Source organism: Gobius niger (assembly GCF_951799975.1).
Source record: "Gobius niger genome assembly, chromosome: 12".
NCBI classification, from domain to species: Eukaryota; Metazoa; Chordata; class Actinopteri; order Gobiiformes; family Gobiidae; genus Gobius; species Gobius niger.
Genome location: NC_136863.1, coordinates 24,518,936 through 24,541,966, shown reverse-complemented (window position 1 = coordinate 24,541,966; position 23,031 = coordinate 24,518,936). Strand labels below are relative to the sequence as shown.

Here is a 23,031-nt window from a genome sequence, read left to right as displayed (position 1 = left end):
TCAGCAAATTTGACATAACAGTTATTTCCATGGTGGCTTTGACACATATCTGACATCAGGGATATCAAAACTATGATGGGGACCAACCGTGGCCCTCAAACCAAATTTCATTGATTATCTGGACTCCCGGCCCGACATGCCATACACCGACAATAATTAAACCATGAGACCATTGAGATGGGCCACTCGTTTGTGGACGAGAACACATTTCTGGATGAAGAGCCTAGTCATTTTGAGCGAGTGGTGAAGTAGTCTGAACATGTAACCACTAGCAATAATTCATAGTGCACATGCATATTCTCACCAAAGGTCGGAGGTCAGGGTGCGCCAGAATGTAGCCGTTGTTGGTGATGAGGAAGGCATAACCGTGAGGTCCAAGCTGACAGTAGAGACACACATTTATTATATTTTAAGTTTGTTTCAACAACATCCAGAAACAAAACTATTACTGTTATTTATGTGAGCAGCTCAGGATGAAAAACAAGTTTCTTCCTCACCATGTATCTTGGTGCCAGCTTCATCACCTCCTGAAGAGGGACGTCAGTGCCCACAACACCCAACAGGATCCCATGGGACAACTACAGACAGAGGGTGGACACTTTTTATCCCAAATCTAAAATAGATATGATGTTGAATAGTACTATTTCTCATAGTTAAAACACTGACCGTCTCCTTCTTCTTACTGAACACCGGCATCGACACTGAGGTCATCAAGAGCAAACTCTGAGCTTTGGTGTTGAAGAGCTGACAGACAAGGACGAATAGGCTTTAAGTTTGAAAGGTATGGCTCAACAATAGGCAAATATGGACTACAATCTATTGTCCCATGACGGGTATCTGCAACCTATGGATTTAGAGCCACAAACAGCTTTTATCCTGGATCTGTCCTGGTTTGGAAATGCTTTAGTCTAGAGCCAGTCCTCATTTAGACCTGGTTTAGCCCTGGTTTAGCTTTGTTAAAGACCTCAGATGCAAAATTGGTTGCTGTTCGGGCAGAATTGGCTTCTTTGACCCTAAAGGTTGCAGACCCCTGTTTATATGATACCAGTAAAACACTGTCTCTCTCTATAGAACGACTGTATTAAAGAGAACAACGATCTTTGCTTTACAATTACCTCGTTTGTGTTGGGAAGCTGTTAAAAAAGATGAAAGTAGCGAGCAAAGGGGATGATGGGAGAATGAAATGGATAAACGTTACAAACACAAGTGGAAATGACAACAGTGAGAACAACTTGCCACAGCTCACAATGAACATGGATCACAATGCAGTGATTAATGTGGCAAAATAGCGGAGCTTTCGTTCAGTGAACTGACCACAGAGTCCATGTAGGCCTCAGTCCAGATGATGTCATGGTTGTGGTTGATGACCATGGGCCGACTGAGCACGTGCAGGTACTCCATGACGTTCTCCTGAACATCGGCCAGTGTGGAGATGTGAGTGTAATAACCTGGGAAAGAAAACCAAAGATGTCAAAACAAAAATAAATAGCTGGCACAAAGTTAAATCATTTGGGTCCAAAAGTGGTGTCAAAACATTGGCGTAATATTAGTCTATAGAAAGGACTTTCAGACCTTTGAAAACACCAGCGAAAACATCAAACTTTGAGGCAGTTTTTGTTTCCTGCTGCTAGAAATATCTACATTTTGATGGTTACCATACGTAGTTCCCACCATAGAAACCTCAATATTATATTATATATTATTATATTATTAATATTAAACTACAGGGTCTGCCCAATCACTTTTTTTTTTTATTAACAGCTGTTTGTGTCTTCACAAGTTTTCAGGAAACTTCAAATGTACATCCACAAAAAAAACAGATAGAATCCCACCTTTGTTGTTGCAGGCGATCCACTTTGTGTTCTGAGCGAAGGTCATCTCTCTCCCGATCAGGTAAGTGAACACTCGCACCTGGACAGAAATAAAGTAAACATGGCAATCTATTGTTCTTCTTATCATCCTGATGTCAGAATTATTTTTTGGCTAATGTTCAGACGTGGCGGATACAGACTTAAGTATGTGGTTTCAGATTCAGGATGTGGCTTGTCGCAAAATCACTGAACTGGAAAAATCAATATATGTAATCCTACCCTTTAACTGCTATAGATTTGTTTGGGTTTGCGTACTTCGGGCACAGTCACATCTATTTTGGAGGCAATACTTAAGGAGGGAAATGGTGTTTCTTTTGTATCACAATTACAAAACTTTCTTAAATTGTGCAGTTTGAGTGTCTTACCCTGCGGTCGGGCCAGTTGTACTCCTCGAAAACGGCCTCAAAGTCCTCCATGGCTCCGTCAGTGATGAGCATTATGGCCTGGTTACACATGCTGCCCTGTCCGTTCGCTCGGGCCTGAGAACAGATGTGTAAACTTTCAAAGCTGGGTATGAATTATTAGGATTATGTCATAGACATCACCTATCATTGTCGGTGTCTCCAGGCATGAAGTTCAAATCAAGTATTGTTTCACTGTAGTGTTTTAATATTCCCATTAAAAACATCTTTCACATGATGTTGGGGAAAGTTTGACGTACAAAGGTTTACATTTTCTGTTTTGCTAAGCACTGCAATTTACCATCGGAGAGCTCACAGCCAGTGCTTAATTTGATCCCCCGTTTGGGGGAACGCATTCCCCCAATTTTCGGTTTTTAAGGGCAAGTAATGCGAGAAATATTTAGGAGGATCCGGCAAGGACTTGATCTGATATAACGGTGTTTAATGAGAGTGTTCCTGAAACTACTCATTTACAAATTAAAGGGACTAGATGCAAGTTGGCCATTTTATACTCACTACTGCCACCTCAGGTCTTAGGCGTAACTGCAGCTTCTATATTAATCTTGTGCATGACGGCACTTCGGACCCGAATTAACAACTTTTTGAGTTTTAGAGGTAGTTGTGGTGAACAGGTCAGGGCTCATTCTACACATTAGGACATGGCTGGAACATGTAGGGGGAGGAAAACACTTAATTTTAACATTTTTAACTCCATATAGACCCTTTAAGGGTTAGTACAATTGTAGGCAACAAAAATCCAAAATGAATTTCGTTTACTTTACATTTATAGTATTTTTCTTCTACACAAAAAAGCACAAACCTGTTCCTTTGGCACCAAATTCAAATATGAAGCTCTTTGGATGGTTATTGGAAGACCCCAAGTCTTATTCATACTCCATTTCTTGTGGAGTATGAATAGGCCTTTAATCTAATTTTAGTCAGAAAGATATCACTTTGAAAAGAGATTTTTTGGAGATTAGCACTGGCCAGATCCTATGGCTAAAACCTGTACAAAGCAAACCTTTATACAGGTTCTGCCAACCGAGAATAGTGCTACATGCTCTGTCTTTCAGTAACTTACGACTTATTCTACATCATTTCTCGCACCAACCTCATTGAGGATTTTGAAAGCTTCCTTCATGGCTTTGTTGATCTTTGCTTCTCCTTTGACATGAATTTCCTCCACCAGAAGCTTAAAATGCTGAAAGACAACACAGTCGCAACAGGACATGGAAGGTTGTCAAACAAAAACGGAACACTAATGAAAGTGCATGTCACAGGAGTTTTCTATTGCAGACAAGGGTTCTTAAGCCGTCATCTGTACTTGGTCATTTACTGCTAGTGTTGTGGATGTTGCCTCTCATAGTAGACCTGTCTTACAACTGAGAGCTCATACAAACAAGTTACTGCCAATATTGGGAATACAATTCTGTAAAATACAATTATCAAAATGCGTGTACAAGAGTGTATGTGCAAACTGGGCTGCTCCGCTGACAGACGCTCGGTGCCGTAGGTGAACCTGCTGTGGTTTCTGATGTCAGTTTAAGAAGTAGGCCAAGAGGCTGATCTCATGATGCGGCCCATGCACCGTGTCCGTTGTGTGTTGCGTGTGTGCGTGTGTGTGTGTCTGTTAGGGATATAAGACTCTAAACCCCAATGAAGCAGATAATGGTGTTACCTCTCTGTTGTCCAAGTCGGCCTGAACCAGAGTCCCTTTAAAACACGGCTCCACGTACCGGACGTAGTCGGTGTACTGTTGAAATGACACAAATATGAGGCACTGGAATTTGAACGTAATATAAACAGGTCTGTTGCAGATGGTAAATGCCTCGTAAATGCGAAATTGATTAGTCTAAACAGCAGATATTGATTGATTGAAAACAAACATACATAGCACCCAGCAATGTCTTTAAAGACTTTTTTCAGACTTTTTTTATGTGCGTGTCATTTTCTGGCCTGTAAATCCAGACTCACCGCTTTACCAGCAATTGTGTCTGGTGCCCGCGGTATCAACTACATTTCTGAGGTGGAGAAAACATGAACGAACAGGAAGCGGAGTGAAGCAGTCAGCGTATGTGTATAAAAAAGTACAAAGTGGTATCATTCTGGACTTGCCAGACCTTAGCCAAGACCACCTCTTTTCTGTAAACTAAAAAGCGCTCTGTTTGGCACAAGCCATGGTTCTCATGATCATCAACACAGTCTGGACTTAACAGTGAGGAACGTCCTCTTACAGCGATGACGTTGACGAAGTCATTCTCTCCAAGTGTGTCCAGAATGGTGTTGATGGTGTGTTTGGCGATGGTCATCTTCAGGCCCTTCATGCTGCCACTGATGTCCACCATTATAATGATGTCTTTGGGAGAGGTAGCCGCCTGAATGTACCTGCAAAGTGTTTCATTATTGACACATGTCTGAGGACACATCTTTTAATTCTCGCTTATTACATTTTTGTCAATTTATCTGTACTCTTTATAGATGTTTAAAAACAGTATTTCGATCATACGTTTTATTAATATAATTAATAAAGTAGCAATAAGAAATAATTAATTAATTGCACATCCCCTCCCACTCCTAACAACTATTATCAATGACAAAATGCTCCTTATCAATAATCAGTATTATGTACAATTGTTACAAGCACACACTGATGCATTAACTCACGTATAACCCATCTGGGTAAGGGTTGAAAATATTATGTGATCTGCTTAGCTTGTCAAAGGCTCCGATTCAGCTTTATACACTGGTCATTTCAGGACACACTCTAACTTTGATTTGGAACGGTTGCATGCTTGCACTAATTGTCTCCTCTCAGTGGCAGATGTACAGATGTATGCAGCGGCTTTTCCAGCTCAGCAGCTGTAATGCGTTATGACGAGGCATTCAGGGACATATGCAGCGCTCCGTACCATTCAGAAGTGTATGAAGCGCTGCATATGGCGCCATGTGCACGGCAGTGACCTGACTAAGGAGCTAATCGTCTTCGGGAGAGGATCAGGCTGAAGGCTACGCCTCTCAGCCAACAGAGTAGTATCTCCAGACTGACTGAAACTGAGCAGGAGATGTTTTCAACATGTGCCAAGTGTGTCAATGTCAGTGATGGGGAGAGGCTACTACCCGGGCTCTAACAGCTTTTCACACACTTTCCTTAAATCCACACTCATTTCTGTCTTAGGAACAAGTTCACATATCGCTGCACTCGTGAGACAGAAGTGGAAATGGATGTTTAAGATAAAAAAGGGAACTTTGTTGTCAAAACATGCATATCAGCACAGTTTTTGAGAAATTAGTTCAACTGTTCGGTGTCTTGGTAGTGAGAGAGAAAAACTGTCCTGTGTTCCAATTTCCCATTTATTATTTATTACATTTTTTTGTGACTGCTAATTAATTTATTGGTACTGTTTCTATAATCAGAAAGAAAGAAGTGTCTCCAACTTGATTGAATACTGTTACTATTATAATTGTATTCATTTTTTCACGTCTCCAGGATCACTTCTTGGGGATCTTTTTTTTTTCTATAATACTGTAACTATGTGACGCTGACAACAGCAATGTTTCACTTTTTATTTTTCAAGAACCTTTGATCAGATAAACTTCACACTTCCTTCAAATTTCTTTACACTTTCTGCAATGCCCACAGTCAATGACGCGGCTTGTGAGATGACACCTTTAAGAGGCTAAACCGCGGCACGGCCATCTGCCTCTCTGTTTACAGTCGAATTAACAAGATTATCAAACAACTATTGCATATAATCCTGATTGGTAAACAAGCCCGCTAGTTCTACTACTACTAAACTACTGACATAAGGCTTCTGCAACGCAACACTCACCAGTTTCGGTTCCTGCAGTCAAAGGCAGCCACCCCGTTGGCATCTGGAGTCCATTTAATACCTGGAACAAAGCGTTTAACATTAAATCAAGAGTCACCAGTGATGGACCATGCAACTCTACATCTATAAGGCCACCGTTTTTCCATACTGAGATATGTTCTTACTTTTGCTTTGACGAGTTGATGTGTACCTGTCTGGTCTTTGTGCGTGCGCTCAGTCACGCAAATGTTGTAGTTATAGTAGTTAAAGTTATAGCTCCAAACTGGGATGACGTTAGAAACTACCAAGCTGTTCCACGTTTTCCTTTTCCAGGCGTGAGGCGTAATAACACCTGGAGTACTTTGATTATATTACTGCGCAGATGTAACTGTATTGTAAAACGGTGGCCTAATCCTTTAAGGCGAGACACGGCAGGTGAAAACATATTTTTTCCGGCAGTGTCAATGTAGAGGTTTATAGCTGGTTCTCTCCCTTTACATCTTAGTCAGAGTAAAAAAACAAAGACCAAACTCACACTTGACTATGCTTATTTTATGACTTTTCTCAGGTCGCCCACCGTAGTTTTTCAGGAAATTAGTACAGAAACGGCCTTGTCTTTCACACGCGTATACAATACATTCACAAATATTCACATGTTTGGTATCGGAGTGTCGTACGAAACACGACCAAGAGGACGCTGCAATCCAAATATGGTCATTTTCTTTCTGTGGCAAAAAAATCCCGATCCCGAAGTCTCGATTTCTAAAAATGAGGTTTTCATTCCACTCTTGCAACATTTCCACTTTGGTAGCACCTGCAACTCAAAATCTTCCAGGGTTGTACTTAAAAAAATATTATTGTCTAATTCTTAGCCTATTCATTGAGTTTTTGAATCCCAAAAAAACAAGACAAAAATTGTTCCACTAATAACTAGCCTTTCAGAAATCTTTATAACTGATACATCAACAAAATAAATATAAAATAAATTCAAACCAGGCTGATCCGTTATTTGGATTTGTACCAGTTTTGGCCATTTTCACCTATTAACATCAGTAATCTACAGCAAGTTTCAGTTGGATATCTCTAAATGATTATTTTCCTTATTCTCCTGCAGTGTCTTGCTTTAAAATGTATGAAACGCTTGTCGTCTGACCTGGGTATATCCTGAAGAAGCCGGCAGAGCTGCCAAAGAACTGCCAGGTCAAAGTGGGGTCTTTCTGAAAGTTACTGATGAAGACGTCGTTCAGAGCCTCCGAGTTATAGATGGCATTCAGGATCACGGGGTCTGACCACAACAAGCACAAGAGGTTCAAGATGATAACCCACATTATGCCCTTACTTAAACTCTAAGCTCGAGTCAAAGGTACCTTTGTTGTAGACATTGGTGGGGACCTGGATGTCACTCTGTTGGGTGTTCACTGGTAAATTGTTAAAGTGCTCGTTCTCCTCCAGGGGAAACTCTCCTCCCAGGTCGGCGTAGTTCCCGTCTTCATCCACTGTATTTATCATCATGGAGTTGTAGTAATCGAACTGAGATCGAACAAAGAAAACATGAGAAACCATGCCTCTTCAAACCCATTGTGGGTTTGAAGCTTAATATCTTAACAATATGGGAAATGACCTCTAACGTTGAGTTGAAGTCATGGTACAGATCGGCGTCCTCGGCAGACTCCGCTAACCGCTGGGAGGAAGATCACAATCAGTAAAAAAGGACTGTCTTCAAAAGTCTGGGCTTTACTGTTTCTCCTATCCTGAGTCGATGCGCGAAACTAAAACCAAACACGACTCTCATTGAGATCTTACCTTGACGGACTTCATCTTGCTTCCCAGCATCCGCTCAATCTCGTCTGAGTAATCCTTCACCAGGTCCTTCCCGTCGATCTCCACAATCTTTATGATCGGCTCCACATCTTTCAATTTCTAGCATAAGACACAAAATAACATGCAGGCGTTTCGCAGTACTGGTACCACCGCTTCAGTGCTGTAGGAAAATTACCTTTCTTTTTAAATGATCAGAAAAAAAAAAGTTCACTCACTTGATATCAGCCTACACTCACAAAAGAGAGTCATTTTCAACATAAACATCACAACAAAAAATAGGCCAAAGAAAGAGAGCTTAGCGAGGCATAAGGTTCGAGTCCTCTGATCCTTTCATCTGTTGCACATAGATTTACACTGATCATACATTTCTCACTAAACACTGGCTGTGGCTGTGTGTGAAATCCATAAACCACAGTCGAAATCTAAATCTGACCGATAAATGGATGTCGAAAATGAGAGCGGCTCATAAATCCCGTAGTAAAGAGGACTCTCTTCTCAATCTGGGCTTTACTGTCATTCCTTTGTGAGCGAACACGATCACTACATTTTATAAAATCAGGTCTGCATAATATTAAATACAGTGGAGTGGAAAAGTTTAGGCACATCAGATCAAAATATCTATTGACGTGAACAATGAAGTGAGGGGAAGATGAAATGATCTTGAAAAGGCATGAAGTTACAAATGAGACAATCCCAAAACATAACAAGAATCAGGCTTCATTTCTTTCTATTACATTTTAATGCCTTGTAGCCTCAAAGGCCGACCGATATGTTTTTTTCTAAGGCCGATGCCGCTATTTTGGGATGTTAATTGGCCGATGCCAATATGCTCGGCCGATATTTTTGGCCGATTTTTCCGCATGTCTGGTCTAATCCTACAAAAAGAAATACTTGGCTCCAGCACTGGCCTATTTTATTTTATTACTTTAGGTGATCCAATCATATTTTCTGTCCCAGATTTGATTAGTGGTCGGTAGCATTAGCATATTGTTACTAGCCGCTGCATATTGCGTGGCGATCAAAAATATAATAGCGGAGGTTAAAGCTAACTCCGCGATTGAATTCTCCAGATACTGCACTTCAGAATGACATGCAGCATGTCCATATTGACGGAGGTTTAGTGAAACTCGTGTTTAACAAACTTGAAGCTAACCAGTTTTCCTTGCAATGTTTCTCACCTCCCCTGAGTTGTGGGAACGGGAAGTCTCTATCATTTTTCGGTCCCGGAAATATCGGCTTTTTTCGGTGCTAGATCGGCCGATAGCCGATATTGTAAAATCCCCAAATATCGGCCCGATATATTGGCCGGTCGATATATCAAATTTCAAGGATTTCAGCCCTTTCTTCCTTTAAAAATAATCTTCCAGTGTTGAGAAGTCTGGTCTGTCTTGCACGCACTGCTCTTCGGAGGTTTATCTGCAGATCCTAAACTATGTTCAGGTCTGGAGACTGTGAACCCTACGGCAAAAACCTTAATACTGCACCTCTATGTAATCCATGGATTTTGATGTGTTTACCATCATTACCCATTTGTAGAGGCTTTTTCACAGATGGTGTAAAGTTTTCCTTCAGAATTTTCTTGAATTTAATTGAACCAATTCTTCATTCTACCCATGAAATGTTCCCTATGCCACTGGCTGCAATATAACCCCAAAGGATGATGTATCCACCCTCACGGTGAACAGTTGGGTTGATGTTCTTTTCATTAAATTCTTTGCCTTCCCTTCTCCAACCTCTGTTTTTGCCTTGTCTAAATGTTATGCCTGAACATTTGCACGCCACAGTAGAAGGTTTTGGCTGAAATTAGCAAAGATCTGTGTCATCATTCAGCTTGTTCCTGTAGACAGCAGTAGTTTAGATATTACCTTTTGCAGCAGCAAGGAGCCGGAGTACTTTACAGTAACCTCTCGAAGCTGGACAGAGAACACATTGGCCCACTGCTGCACTCTGAAAGCACACACACACGTGATTTAAGTATGATTACTGTTCCGCCATTACAGAGACAATGTCCACAGATTGGCTGAGGATTACCATCCATATTCTCATTTTCCATGTTTAAATCTGAGCTCATTTACAGGGCGACTAAAACCAGCAGGATTTGATATAACACATGACTGGATTATGCATTATAAGATTGGATTAAACTCTGCTTTCACCTTTGGGAAGTACTTTATACCACACTGCATAGAATATATGCAAAACCCCTGTTGATCAGAGATTATATTAAAGCACATAAATACTGTATCAACCAAGTTTGGACCAAGAAAACTGACAAGCAATAGTTCTTTACTATTTAATGTAAAGAGTGTGAAAAATTAGAGCTTCAACAAACACAAAACAGGCACCCATGTTAAAGGAATAGGCCACCGTTTTTACATACTAAAATATGTTCTTACCTCACTTTAGACGTGTTAATATATCCCCGTCTGGTCTTTGTCCGTGCGCTCTGCCAGGCAAACGGAGCACATACGCAGCCTCTCCCACATGTCACATAGCTCCAAAAAAGCTCACGATAGAAGCTACCAAGCTCTTCCACGTGTTCCCTATTTAAATAAAGTTACGTGAAGTGTTTTCATGCAAAGTATATTTACACAGAAATGTAACATGTCGATTTTATAAGCAAATAAAAAGGGGGACTATATTGTGAGGCGTAATGATACGAGGAGTAAAACGTCCGCGCAGTAACTCCTAAAGGTTATTGACGGAAGTGAGCGGGGGAAGTCTTTAGGAGTTACTGCGCGGACGTTTTGCTCCTCGTATCATTACGCCTCACAATATAGTCCCCCTTTTTATTTGCTTATAAAATCGACATGTTACATTTCTGTGTAAATATACTTCGCATGAAAACACTTCACGTAACTTTATTTAAATAGGGAACACGTGGCACAGCTTGGTAGCTTCTATCGTGAGCTTTTTCGGAGCTATGTGACATGTGGGAGAGGCTGCGTATGTGCTCCGTTTGCGTGACAGAGCGCACGGACAAAGACCAGACGGGGATATATTAACACGTCTAAAGTGAGGTAAGAACATATTGTAGTATGTAAAAACGGTGGCCTATTCCTTTAATGCATAACACAATGCAAACCAAATTCTGTCCAGCACTCACTCGGACTTTGGAGTCAGTTCACACCACATTCACCAGTCAGGGACAACACAATGTAGCAATACAAGCGCACTAAAGCAAACCTGCTCAATGAGGAGTGTGCAGGGAGAGGACAGTGTGCAAGAGGATGCATTAGAGATGATCCAAGACTGGATAACCTACTTTATAAAAAAGGGACTTTTACCCAAAGGAGAAAATAAATGTGGATTTGGGGAAGGGCAGAGGCGAGGTTGTAAGAAATGCCAAGCCGAAAGTCCAGGGTAAGATGCTTTTAGAAGATTGGTGTAGAGGATATTAGGAGCTATTTTGTGATAATGCTTATGTAATAAAATGTAGCTTTTACTATCTGATGATTACGATGTTGTTTCCATAGAGACAGCGTTGGCCAGACACAGGCAGTTAAAAGTGACTGTGGCAAGAGCTTTAGATAAGCTGCTCCTCATCTGGGTCAGAGCGGTGCGCAGCAGGTGTGTGGGCACTCACAATGACAGACACACATCACAATCAGCCGCACTGGGTGAAATGACAAACTACCGATTTTGATTATTGAGTCAGTGCATTGCAGTGGTTTGCATCTGGTTTATTCCAACCCATACACACATTCATATTCTGTATGATACTCTTTTCCCCACATATTGTTATTTTAAGCATTGAATGAGCCTTTATTCATTTAGAACAGATTTGGGTAGTGTTATTGTATTATGCCAGCAGATTAATGCTGAAAATCCGACCCTTAACCCACCAGTTGAGAATTACTGGTCGACGGCAGCCAGTTGGCCTTTTGTTTGGTTATTTTGTTTAGTTGGATTCACATCAAACAACAGACGTAAACTTATGAACTCATTGTATGCGCATGTGCAGATTCAGACTTTTCCAAGTGATGTTACTGCTGCCTCTGTGGGCTCTCAGTTGTCCAGGTGTATTCCACAGTAACAATGTTTTTTAAAGTTATCATCTAAAAGAAGTTACTTAGCTGGAGACGTTTCAACTCTCATTTAGGAGAAACAGAAAAGGTGTGGTCTTTAATCTGAACTTGCTGTAAACTTCATGCTAATGCGGCGTGACATTGCCAAACTGCTCAACAATTTTGCCCAGCTCGAAACCTGCTTTAGTCACAAAAGTAAAATTCCTCATTCATTTAGACTTAAATTAAATAGTACGATTTAATGCAGAACTAAGTAACTCGTGTCCTGAGCGGCCATAAGCGCCACTGCAGGTGTCGTAGCATGTTGCGGTATTTTACTCATTAATTGTCCGTGATAGTAAATACTACACTGACATAAAAGACAAAGGGAGAGAGGAACATTGCACATCCAGTTAGACAATAAAGATCATTTCTTTCACGCAAACTTGGCTGTAAATATTATTTAAGTGGCGCTAGCCCGCAGTTAGCTTTGCCTGTTAGCCTGTTAGTTTCTTCGTCGTGATTCCATTAGTGTGTATTGCGCCTCCGACCCGGTGCAGGGAAAGTTGTAATTGTGATTTTCTGGCCAGAGACACCAGGGGGAGATGAAAGACCCTCCAATCATCCCATAAACACTTGTATTAACCTCAGAGGGACTACGAAAAGGATTTATTTAGGTAAACAAGTTGCTTAGTTGTTCTTTAAAAGCACAACGAGGCTAATCGGCAATAACTACAACTGACCATAATATAAAGTGAAGGTCTTTGGTCCTATTACTGCAGTTTTCATTAACATTTCCATAATGACAAAATGGTTATTCTATTTTTTAGAGTTAGAACAAATTAATTTAATTTTTTTTAAATTTAATTTACTTTAAGTTCCAATAATGTCCAGTTGAGTTTGCAGGAGATCCAGTGAAGAAAATGATGATGACATTTAGAGCTGCACAATTGCACAATTCATGTCGATCAATTTGAAATCTTCACACTGTTGTGGTTGCGTTCATGTGACATCAAAAGATTGTAAAGTACCAAGAGGGTATGCAGTCACGGCAACAGCACAGCAACAGAGGCAAATGAGGGACAAGTCAAGCTGACACTCGCTGCAGAATGTTGAAGGTTCTATTTAGTTAATGTATCTATGGTCAAGGTGCTGTGCTCCTGTAAAAAACATACAATCTTCAAATTCTAGAACGTGAACACAACCTTCTAGCAAAGTAGTAGTAAATTCCTTTGTAAAAAACAAAATAGTATGTCTCCAAGGGTCTAATAATATGTTCAAATACTTTTCAACCTGTAATTCCAACCTTGACAAACATATTTTCAAATGCATGAGATCCTTGTATTTGTTTTGCCATCCATATTCCTCCACGATCTAAGAAACTGTTTATTTTGCAGTTGTCGACCCGCTTTCTCGCTGGCACACCGAAACCGCAAAGTCCACAACGTGCAAACGCTTTTGTTCCTCACAGACAGCGTTGCTGAGTTCGAAATATTGTGGTAAATGATCCAACTTCCACTTGTCCCACTTTCGGTCCACATTATGCAGTGATCGAGTATTCACACAGAACACTACAGAGATTCTCCCAAAGTCTCCACTGTTGTCTTTGATGTAAAACTAATTGGGTCAAGCAATGTTTCGCTCAAGCACCAAGGCTGGAGATGTTTTTTATCCCAGTTTCAGCCCCAGACATATACACAACATCTGTAATAAAAAAGCGTTCATATACAGACCTCCATCATCTATGTGTAATAAGCCTCTTCAGTGTCCTCATTAGCGGAGGCCTAAAATATAAATCAAAGCTTACAATATTAATATTGAGGTGAGGACAGCGGAATATGAACAACGATATGATATTTTATGAAAACTGATGTGTTGGTAGTGGAGGTGGTCAGATTTACTCACGGATATATACGTTTTTGAGGATACTGGAGCAGTATTTTTGTAGAAAACGTACAACTAACACTCCACAACATTTGAAAGATAAATATAATGCTTTATGCTCCTGTACATTCTGTTCTGGAATTACTCCAAAGTAAAAAGGTAAATTTGGCCAGGTTGCTCAGAGAGGTGCACCAGGGGTAAATGACACAATCACATGTTTTTGATGCCGCAAAGTTATTTTTCATACCACTAATTGATTGGATTTGTACTACAATACTACAATCTACAGCAGTTAAAGCAGAACTAAGTAAGTCATGCTACTATAAGCGCCACTGCAGGTGTCGGAGCATGTTGTGTTTTTTTACTCATTAATTGTCTGTGAGAGTAAATACTACGCTGACAGAAAAGACAAAGGGCCCGATCTTGTGCATCAAAACGCAGACGATAGCGTGACATTTTGCGCTCAGTAGGAGCGCATTTTGTGATCTTGCCACTCCAGACTTAGCGCATTTAAATGGGTGGAGACACACACATTTTCCTCCAACCAGATCGGCTCCGCGTCCAGGAGAGTGGTTGTGTGGGGTGAACATGTGCTTTTGTTTTGCTTTGAGTTCACGCCAAGCGCGGGCCGATCCGCGCCACAGCGGACGCTGTAGCTCTTTTTCTCTCGAGACGTGAACATCGTTTAGCTCACGATGGGGTAAATAAAGTTTTTAGTTTGACCTGTGAGAGCCTAAGGCTTAAGAAAGAACGCAAGACAGCGCAATGTAAACGAGGAAGTGAATGTCAGCCGTGTTTCCATCTGTGCAGTCACCTCCTCTTGTGACGCCCCCTCACAGGTGGCGGAGGCGAATGGCACATATAGCGCCGCCACTCGGAAAATAATTCGCCAAGAGCCTGCGCCGCCCCGTGCACCGCCACAAGATCTGGCCCAAAGGGAGAGAGGGATATTGTACATCTGTAAATACTGTTTAAGTGGCGCTAGCTCGCAGTTAGCCTGTTTGCTTCTTCTTGGTGATTCCATTAATGTGTATTGGTGGCTCCAACCCAGAGGCAGGGAAGTTGCAAGCGTGGTTTTCTGGCCAGAGACACCAGGGAGAGATGAAAGACGGGGGGGTCTTTAACACAATTAAAAATGTACCCAGCATTTGTTAGCTTAACCATTTTTATGATGTTTATAGTTTCACTTCCTTATTGGACACTGACAGGAAGTGACATAGATAGAGGCAAACAATTTTAAACTGTTGCCGTGCCGACCATGTTATGTCATTGAGAAATGAGCCAACTTCACATCACCTCTCTGCCACTTCCTGTCAGAAGCTTAAAAAATATTTTCAAAAAAAATATATAACTTTTCCGCCCAACATTTCTTCATTAAATTGCAGCTTCACTGAAATAAAATTATAATTATTACTTGCAAATGATGTTATTCATCTAAATAAGTAATATTTTCAAAAGCATTAAAACCTGTCCTATGTACTTTAAGTAAAAAATTTGACTGAGTAACCTTTAGTCATATTGGAGTAGTAAACGATCACCTGTATTGGCTTTATACCTTGGTTAACAGATCAATAAGAGGATCCCTTGTATAACCTTTTACCCGCATTTGCTTTTTCATGTCCTTTTTGAAGAAGATAAAAGACTCTCTGGTCAGAATGTTGTGCCTGAATAGTTCCAGATTTTTACCTTGACATTCGTAGATTACACTGAGTTGGATTTGTGAATGGCCTGTGGTCGTTTTAAACTGACACAGATGAGCGGCCGTCCTGCAGTGGTCATGTTGTGGATATGGGTCACAGACGAAGGTGACCAGGCCGGTGTCAAAAGGCCGCAGAGCTGTGCCAGTCACAGATGGAGGGAGCAGATAATGCACGCGCAGAAAAGTTTAACCCAATCATTGCACTGGGCCCTCGCCTTCAAGCACCCAAACAAACTGAGAAGTCAATTAAATAAAGACATTCCTTAGAGATGTTGAATGCATGTCATTGGTTATGAATGGAACATGTACATGGTCAACCTATGGACACAGAGTCCAAATACTTTTTATATTTGGGCCACATTTTGAAACGTTTATTTAAGCTTGGACACTTAATGCCAGCTTCCACATTCCTTAATAATTGCTAATGAAGCTGGTAAAAAATATAAATTACTGGAGTTATTGTTCACATTACAGCATTTGGACACTCAACATTGTTTTGGCTAATGGGTATGGACGTTGTTGCCTTGGAAAATTGTGGATTTCCATAGTAACGCTAAATTTGTAACCTTCAATCCCAAACTCTATAGAGGCTATAAAACGCATTGCAGTAAAAAAAAAAAATAATAATACAACGAAAATTGCACAGAACTTAATTGTCCAATTGTCCAAAAATTAAAAGTGAAGCTCATCAACCCTCGCCTATTTAAATCAAATTTTGTTGACATGAGCCGAAATCATAGACACTTTGAGCCAGTCACCTGCCAGTCAAAGAGACCTAGCTTTGAACTGACCTTCTTGTGTAGTGGAGAACTAACCACTCAGGCATCATGCACCATTGAAAGCCAAAAGCAAACCATGCACTACACTACACTCTCTCACCGAAAGCAGAGTCTCTACCGCAAGTCCCATAGGAGCATGTGGTTTCAGTTTCACACTGCGCTCTGGGGGGTTGTTAGTGATGCAGCTGTGGACAGTGAACTGTAACTTGTTTCAGGTTTGTCCCAATTAAAGCAAATGTAAAGTAGGTCATACTTCTGTGGGAATAGATAGATTTCATTTTACAAAGCATTAGAAGATGTAGTTGCCCACGATGACCTAAAGGTTAATCTACTTATTACCTATTCATTTGACTCAACATTAAAGGAATATGTGGTTATCTACTGTATGTGAGTGGTTCCCAATCTTTTGTTCCTCGTACCCCTGCGATATTAATTTATACTCCGAGTCCGAGTACCCCCTAACTCGAGGATCCTGACAGAATTTTATTAACGTGTGCAACTAGACATGTATTATTCAGTATTTTGTATTTTGAATATAAAAATAGCTTTTCTTTGACATTAGTATTGAAATTCTATTCAGTTTCACCTTTTTTTTAACCTGAGGTCAGACACCCCCCTAGCCCCCCTTACCAAGTGCTCCCCGAATCCCTAGATGGGAAACATCTATGTTACTGGGTCACTATCATGTTTAAACACACAATCTTGGTAATATGGTTTAAAAGAAGGAATACCGTACTACACTCACAATTAAAAAAATATATAAAATATGCAATTACTCTGAAACTGTCTTGACAAAAAAATCAATTAACATATTACACCATCTAGAAGTGTCCAAAACATGCATACTATCAAGGGAGCTCCCAGCCTGTGTACTTATTCCAAATATAAATAAAAACAATACTTACGTCTCAGGTGGGATCTTCATCTGGGCTTGAGCTGCAAGCCATAAACTTAAAAATCCTAACAGGGCCAGGAGCCTCCTCACTCCTCGCGCCCTGGACTCCATGCTCTTTCAAAAGTCTCAAAATGTCATCAACAGCTCATAAAGGCTTCCTCCTGTTGGCCAGATCCCATATTTGATGAGCACTGAGCAATATCACCGTTGTCCCACAATCTACACTCTTGATCTTGCCCCGTCTTGCTGCTGGCATTTCGTCTACTTCCAAAAGAGGAAAAAATGATCCATGTTGGTGAAAGTTGTCAAGCTAAAAAACACAAAGTGACAAATTCCAAATTGGACGGCGATAAAAGTTTCCTCCTCCGCTCCGGTGTCTTCCAAGTTCCCCCAGGTGCCTCGAGCATGACTCCCGCAGCTGCCGGTAGAAATGTGGGTTAATTTTCAGCAAACATTCGGGACCGACACAACCTGGCAGCCCCACAGTAGATTTCTTTCTTTTTTTTTCTTTCCTTTTTTAGCCGCTCGCCTCCACTGTCGCCCAATTTGCAACGTAATCTGCTTGGATTAAAAAGCGCTCTTCCCCGCACAGAGAGGCAGGAGCAGAGGAGAGCCCGCCGGGAGGGGTTGGATTGGAGCAGGGGATTGGGCCAGGCCTGTGTTTTATCTAAGAGGATTAGAGCGATTTCTGGAGACGGACTCCACTCCCACCAATGAGAGCGGCCGGAAGCAGGTTAGGCTCAACGTGGTGCAACACGGAGAGAGAGAGACAGAGACAGAGTGATATGATGCATCCCACACACAAACAAACAGACACCCGGATCGGCAAGCATTGATTACTGGCTTTTCGAATGTGGCAGGAAATCAATTGTCAGCAGTACAACCAGTTTGCACGCATATGATTTGAAGTCCGTATTATTCCTTGGAGTGATAGAAAAAATGCTTGTGGTAAATATTAGTCAGATTTTTTACACTGGTAATGTTGCAATTTTATGTAGAAAAGTGCGTTGTTGGAGAAAAGGTATTGATAGAAAACCGAGATGGCGTCACTGTGATATCGTTCATAGAAAACTCACTTTCCAAAGATGTCAGGGCTCCCTCGGATCCCCCCACCAGAGCTTCGGACAGTGGGGACTGCACGCTCCCAAATTTGATAAAATCTTCTGGACGGTCCAGTTAATGGATCCAGACTGTGGAACTCTCTGCACATTGACTTAAGTTGCACACATGGTGGCGCTGAAAGAAATGAATATTGATGATGTGTGTAATTAATGTTTACCTTTTTTATAGTATACTTGACATGTGTTTGTCAAATGTGTCTAAAAGCCTCCTATGGACTAAGTGACCCAAGTGTTGCATGTTAGCACTTTTGCTATAACAACAAAAAACAATGCATCTGGTTTGTCCCATGCTATTGCTCTGTCCATATCAAATAAATAAATAAATAAGGTTTGAGGACTTCAAAAGTGCAGGAAATATCTGAACTTCTTCCTCTTTGTGTGTCACTTCCTGTGCACAAAGATAAATAGATACAGACGGCCTCTCTGAAATCGCTCATATATGGTCATGTTTGAAGCAGTTGAGGGGGAAACAAAGACGAGAAAAAAATGTAAAATTTCTATAATTACGCCAAAACTACTTTAACAGATGCTGAATCATGAATATAGTTTTCTAACCAATGAAGATACAAAGACATGGAGAGGAGTAAAGTGGTTTAACAGCCCATAATTACATAAATAACAGGGAATGCAAACATGATGCTTCATGTTAGCATCATGCTACATGCTAGCGCTAGCTATGACTGCTGTTTTTTCGCGTCTATTGAACAATCTGCTGTGAAAAAACATCCATGTATACCCGATTTAGACCTGACTTTATTTATGTGCGATAAATACGTGTATATTCCGCCAGAAAAAGGTTAAAAAGAGAGATTTTTTCCGTGTTGCTGACAGTATTTCTAATAAACATCACTGTAAATGTGAAACTGTAGTTTTTAGCACAAGATGAAACATAATTGATTCTATGTTTTGTGTGATGTGTCATATGCACTTGGCTGTATGGGTGGTTAGCTTAGCACCCATACAGCTAACCACATCATTAGCACCTTCTAATGATGCTTCAGGATCAATTTTATTTCAGGTTTTTTAGGATTTCTGGTAGGTTTTTGAAATGGAATGTACAGTATATATAACCATGGATACGGTTCAATCAGCAGTGAAAACCTAAAAAACAATTGATCCTGGAGAGTACAGATCATCGGGATGGTAAGTAAAGGTGCTATGCTAACCACCCAAGCGTCCGCTGGGTCACATACGTATTAATATAAACTTTTTTTTCCTTCACATAAAAAGTCGCATAGTGCATCTTTAAGGGAAGTTATTTATTTTCTTTTAGGCTTGTTCCTTTTTTGGTTCAGGTTAGCGATGGCCGACCTTTTGTTGTTATTTATCATTCATGCAGGTTGCCCTCTGTGCTAATACAATACTACACTTTGTGCGTGCCTGTGGAAGAGCGTGGTCGCTTCCAACGTCACCCCCGTTTGGAGCTATAAGAATACATTGGGAGAGGCCAAATGCTAACAACATCTTTAGTCGTTCTGCGTAACTGAGGGCACGCACAAGGTACGCATCAACTCGTCTAAGCTCAGGAAAGAACATATCTCAGTATGTAAAAACGGTGGCCTGTTCATTTAATTGCTAACTTTACGTAAAACTAGCTCAATATTACCTCCCCCGCCTCCACGATCTATGCATGATTATGTGCAGAAATCCAGGAGAGCCAGACAGATAAACAAACACAAACGCAAGCAACCACTCAAATCACTCCCATCAAATTATTACAAGTGAAAACTGCAACTGCTGTCCTCTGTGTTCAACTCATGAAAACAAGGATTGAATTATGTAGGACAAAAACCAACAGCACAATTTTCATCTCTGCCTGGAGTGAACGCAGACAGAGCCAGGCCCCCGGGGGGGTTTCAGGCTAGTGTGCGGATCACAGGGCGACCCACACTTCAAATGTAATCTGACAAAACCCAATTAGTGCCAAAGCTGTCCACTAATTACCGCTCACCACCGGCTCACAGCGTCCCGCCTCATCATCGTCATCTTCAGCAGCTGCAGAGGAGTCATACAGGGATGGAGGTCGAAAATGTTAAGACCATGAAGGAGGATATATCGCGTCATGCTGACAATTTAAGATGAGACTCTGCAGGTGAAGAGGAAAAATATTAAATAGGAAAGATGGAAATCAAATTGTAGCCAGATATGAACTTACTGACATGAATGATACCATTTTTATATGAAAATGGCCAGAACTGAGAGACAGCCCAGTTGGAAAATTCTGAGTTTTGTTGACAGATTTGATAACAAAAGAAATGTCGAGGAAAAGACTGATGGAGCAAAGAAATGCAAGTTGTATTGTTTCTAAACCTACTGCATTAGAAATAACCATATGAATGCTAACAGGTACACTGCATAACATTTTGGACTATACTGTTGTGGCAAAACAAAACATGCTCCTAATGACCAGCTTGACAAAGAAAATGCTATAACTGCAGTGTGTAATAAAAGAATGGATTTGGATGAGACACTAATCTGTTTAAATCTCAAATTCTTCTTTAGCCACATCCCCATGGAGACAAGCTGGAGACATACCGGTATCCAGATTTTTCAATGATGACAATATCTGTCATAAAATAAATGCTTGTATTTCAGTTTTATTTATTGGGTAAAATTCCACACGATGTGGCATTAAAGAGACTAGATGTAAGTTTGTCATATAATGCTCACTACTGCCACCTCAGGTCTTACGTGTAACTGCAGTCCCTGTATTAAGCTAAAATACTTAGTTTTAACATTTTTGTCCCTTTAAAACCTCAATTTGTCCAGCGAAAAAATATGAACAGTCCTCTGAAAAAGAAAGAAAATCATAAATAAGTACAAGACTGGAAAATGGGATCCAACAATAAAACTTAAAAACTTTAGGATGTTGGGAAAAAAATATTATGAGAAAATGGCCTTTGAAAATGGAAAAGGATATCCCCCACAAACTTTTACGGGAAAACAAATTCAGTAAAATAGGAAGAGAATATTGTGTAGATTAAACTTGTCCAAAGTTTTGCCATGTTTTGCCCGTAGCTTCTCCCCTTAACAGAGCTGCAGTCAGACCCTGGAAAGTTGATCCAAGACCGTGAATGTAAGTTATCTTGGCGTTTTGCAGCCACAAAGTCAGAAAAGGTCTACGCAGAAAAAAGATTACCGAGAAATTAGGTTGCAAACAGGATGTATCACTTTCACAATCAACAAAAGTTTCATAGCGCTAAGGTGAGCAATACCACAAAGAGGCAAAGAGTAGAAGAATGAAGAAGATGCTCATTCTGAGGCTGATGAGCTGCAGAAGAGGAGGAGGCAACACGGCCAAATCTTCGTTTCATAACCACTACATCCACTACTGCAACTACTCCAACTACCTCGACTACTACTACCACTGTAACCCCTTCTGATTGCCACAGAAGTCACCTCTGCAGTTAGGGGCAGAGTCGGATGTGTTAAGTGGTGGAAGTACATTACACTTTCGGGGCAGGTCATTTCACTTCATTTATAATTGATCATGAGTCGAAGAATAACCGCAGACAATCAATAAACCCGAGTCCTGCAGCGGCACCGCACCGCAGTCACTGCTCCCACTCTGTCACAGCGAGGACATGTTCACTCCACATTATCACTGTTAGGGCTGAATGTTAAAATGATTTATTGGGCTATTACCATAGATATTACTGCGCACTCACCAAACTGAGAGAAATATGGTTCAGTGGCTCCCTCTAGTGTTCAGAGATGTTACATGCAACTTATTGTCTGTACGGTTATTATGTGAATGATTTATTTATCCATTTTTTACAAAGTCTGGTCAGTTACAGTCCAGGCTATGGCCCAAAAGTTTTGTCATCTGGATTAATTCAAAAACTGAGGAGGGGAATCTACATAGACTAAAACACCTGACTTGTCTACGTACAACCATGAAATAAAAAATGCAAGCATCAAGTTGCCGTGAGTAAGCACATTTTGTCAACATGAAAAAATAAAAAATAAGAGTTGAGGGGAAAAAATCTATTTATCTATCTATTTTTAAAAAGTTTACATCGGAGCAATATTGGGAGTGAAAGAGCTTGGACCATATCTAAATATGTATATATCTATATTTCAATGTGACAATGTCTCCTCAAATAGAGCTGTTGCTTGATTACAAAACAATATCACCCTCTAGTGTTTTAAAAAGAGAAGGCACTGCAGGAGATTAGATTACCGACATAATATGAGGGAAATAATTCATTCTTTATTCATGCATAGAGGAGGATTTACATTAATGTGCTTACGTTGTTGGCATATGGCATACAAAGATTTTTTTTCAGTGGGCCTCAGTTGAATTTTCTTATGATAAACTTGTTAATATAAAATATCGGGGAAGGGGATGAAGCCCAATATCGCCTGTTTTTTGAGGGTTAAAATAAAAAAAAATGTGAAAAAGTGTGAAAGAAAACTTTTACATTACAAATACCCATATACTGGATGAAGAATGTTGATTCAGTGAAATAATTAAACAATTTATTATGTAGATTAGACAATTATTTTGTTGCCTGACCAACAACTTGTAGCCTGAAAAATAGATTTGTTTTGCTATTGAGCTTCTTTACTTTATAAACTTAAATTAATAACCTTATCTAGAATCTTAGAGGACTAATTCTGACTTGACCCCCATGTTAAATTTCAGCATTAAACCCTTATAATCCAAGCCGACTTTGAAACACCATCTTATTGGCTCTCACTTCATTCACACACATTCCCACAGAGCTACGCGGAGGTGATA

The 23,031-nt window shown here is 40.5% G+C and overlaps 1 protein-coding gene across 1 annotated transcript in view; it reads right to left on the bottom strand.

Annotated features, from left to right (window-relative positions):
- The window catches only part of LOC306971102 (voltage-dependent calcium channel subunit alpha-2/delta-4-like), a 62,326-nt gene extending 44,514 nt beyond the window's left edge, over positions 1 to 17,812 (bottom strand). The window contains exons 1-16 of the mRNA XM_079567247.1: positions 17,177 to 17,812; positions 9,768 to 9,849; positions 7,885 to 8,001; positions 7,703 to 7,762; positions 7,449 to 7,611; positions 7,235 to 7,366; positions 6,103 to 6,163; positions 4,507 to 4,657; positions 3,951 to 4,025; positions 3,384 to 3,473; positions 2,237 to 2,350; positions 1,833 to 1,911; positions 1,315 to 1,448; positions 667 to 744; positions 498 to 578; positions 305 to 379 (exon numbers count right to left, since the gene is read on the bottom strand). Of these exons, the coding sequence (XP_079423373.1) occupies positions 305 to 379; positions 498 to 578; positions 667 to 744; positions 1,315 to 1,448; positions 1,833 to 1,911; positions 2,237 to 2,350; positions 3,384 to 3,473; positions 3,951 to 4,025; positions 4,507 to 4,657; positions 6,103 to 6,163; positions 7,235 to 7,366; positions 7,449 to 7,611; positions 7,703 to 7,762; positions 7,885 to 8,001; positions 9,768 to 9,849; positions 17,177 to 17,277 (1,593 nt within the window). The 5' untranslated portion in view covers positions 17,278 to 17,812. The remainder of the gene's footprint in view (positions 1 to 304; positions 380 to 497; positions 579 to 666; positions 745 to 1,314; positions 1,449 to 1,832; positions 1,912 to 2,236; positions 2,351 to 3,383; positions 3,474 to 3,950; positions 4,026 to 4,506; positions 4,658 to 6,102; positions 6,164 to 7,234; positions 7,367 to 7,448; positions 7,612 to 7,702; positions 7,763 to 7,884; positions 8,002 to 9,767; positions 9,850 to 17,176) is intronic.
- Positions 17,813 to 23,031: the final 5,219 nt, after the last annotated feature.